Genomic DNA, 1,998 nt, shown 5'->3' with positions numbered 1-1,998 from the left:
GGCCATTGCACTCCAGTCTGGGTGACAGAGTGAGACTCCAACTCAAAAAAAAAAAAAAAAAAAAAAAAGGGGCTAAGACAGTCAGCCTGTGTCCTTTTTTACTGATATCCACTCCTGTCTTCCAAATTTCTGCCAGAAATGTAAGTGTGCAGACTAGAGCTCTAGCAGTCTTCTTTGGACCATGAGACAAACTTGTAGATGGAAGGCACATATCAAAGAAAGTAGTGCAAAAGAAAGATTGAGCCTGGATACCTGATGACACTGTATAACCACTATACATAAAAGAAAAATAAACATTCATTGTGATCCAGCCACCATCACCAGGTCCCTCTGTTATCAGCAGATGAACACGATGTCTAACTGATACACATGTGCTGGAAGAGAAAGTCTCAAATTGGTTTCAGTCAAATATGCATAAAATTAACCAAATTAACATTTCTTCCTACCTACAATCCTTTGTTGGCTAGGCACATTCCCTCATTTTTCCTACCTGACCACTGCAGAAGGAGCAAGGTAAGAGCGACTTTCCAAGTCCCAAGTAATCCTTTTCTTCATGCATTCTGCTTGGTTCCTAAATTCCCTGTCCTGTGAAACAATAAAATAAAAACTTCTGTTCTTCATGTGTAGCATGGTTTCATCCTGCTCAGTGGGAAATGGGATATTTCTTTAATGGATTTGATCATGATATTTTTTTTTTCCCTTTTCTGAGTTGAAGTCTCACTCTGTCACCCAAGTTGGAGTGCAAGGTGCAATCACAGCTCGCTACAGCCTCGACCTCCTGGGCTCAGGTGATCCTTCTGCCTTAGCCACCTAAGTAGCTGAGACTACAGACATGCACCACTATGCCCAGTTAATTTTTTTGTTTTGTTGTAGAGAAGAGTCTCGCTATGTTACCCAGGCTGGTCTCATACTCCTAGCCTCAAGCAATCCTCCTGCTTTGCTGGGATTACAGGCGTGATCCCCTGCACCTGGCCACAATATTTTTATTACTATTATTATTACTACTATGACTATGATCGCAACTATTACCATTACCTTAACATTATGGATGTTTTATTAATAAAGTGGGTAAGATAAATTATATATAATTCTTGCATCAATCCAATACTAAGCACCAAATATTTCTTCATATAACCTCAATCAGTGGTTCTCAACTCTGGATGCATATTTAAATCATAGGTGCTTTTTAAAAAATCAACACCCAGGCATCGGTATTATTATTATTATTATTATTATTTTTGAGTTGGAGTCTCACTGTCTCCCAGACTGGAGTGCAGTGGCCGCTTCCAGCCACCGCAGCCTCGACCTAATGGGCTCCGGCGATCCTTCTGCCTCAGCCTTCCAAGTAGCTGGAACTACAGGCGCGTGCTACCATGCCCGGCTAATATTTTTTTGATTTATTGTGGAGATGAGGTCTCACCTGCCCAGGCAGGTCTCGAACCCACGGGCTCAGGCAATCCACTCACCTCAGCCTCCCAAAGGTGCGGGATTACAGGCTGAGTCACTGAGCCTGGCTGGTATTATTTTTTTTAACTGTCACCCAGGTTGAAGTGTAGTAGCATGATCATAGCTAGTAGCACTCTGTAACCTTGAACTCCTGGGCTCAAGTGACTCTCTTGCCTTAGTCTCCCAAATAGCTAGGACTACAGGCGGGTGCCACCACTCCTAGCTAATTTTTTTCTCTTTTTTTCCTTTTCTTTTCTTTTCTTTTTTTGGTAGAGATGGGAGAATTTTTATGTTCTCAAACTCCTGGTTTCAAGCAATTCTCCCCCCTCAGTCTCCCAAATTCCTGGGATTACAGATTACACATTTGCAAATGTGCTTATACTATTTTCTATGCCCTTGACAAATCTGTGTTGTAATAAAATATTTTAAAAAGAAAAAAAAATAATTTCAAAAACCTAAATGTCCAACAATAGAGACTAGTATTGTATGTTAATTAATAAGTATATGTTAGCCGGGCTCGGTGGCTCAGCCTATAATCCCGCACCTTTGGGA

General features: G+C 41.1%; 1 protein-coding gene across 2 annotated transcripts in view; it reads right to left on the bottom strand.

The window, feature by feature from the left end:
• CFAP70 (cilia and flagella associated protein 70) overlaps window positions 1-1,998 on the bottom strand; it is a 119,445-nt gene that overhangs the window by 87,173 nt on the left and 30,274 nt on the right. For both annotated transcript variants that reach the window (XM_008064281.2, XM_021715661.1), the window contains one exon: window positions 491-585. In XM_008064281.2, the coding sequence (XP_008062472.1) occupies window positions 491-585 (95 nt within the window). The remainder of the gene's footprint in view (window positions 1-490; window positions 586-1,998) is intronic.

This window comes from Carlito syrichta, unplaced genomic scaffold (assembly GCF_000164805.1).
Source record: "Carlito syrichta isolate Samal-C Ts95f unplaced genomic scaffold, Tarsius_syrichta-2.0.1 Scaffold307258, whole genome shotgun sequence".
NCBI classification, from domain to species: domain Eukaryota; kingdom Metazoa; phylum Chordata; class Mammalia; order Primates; family Tarsiidae; genus Carlito; species Carlito syrichta.
Note: the sequence above shows the minus strand (reverse complement) of the source record. Positions and strands in the feature narration are given on the sequence as shown.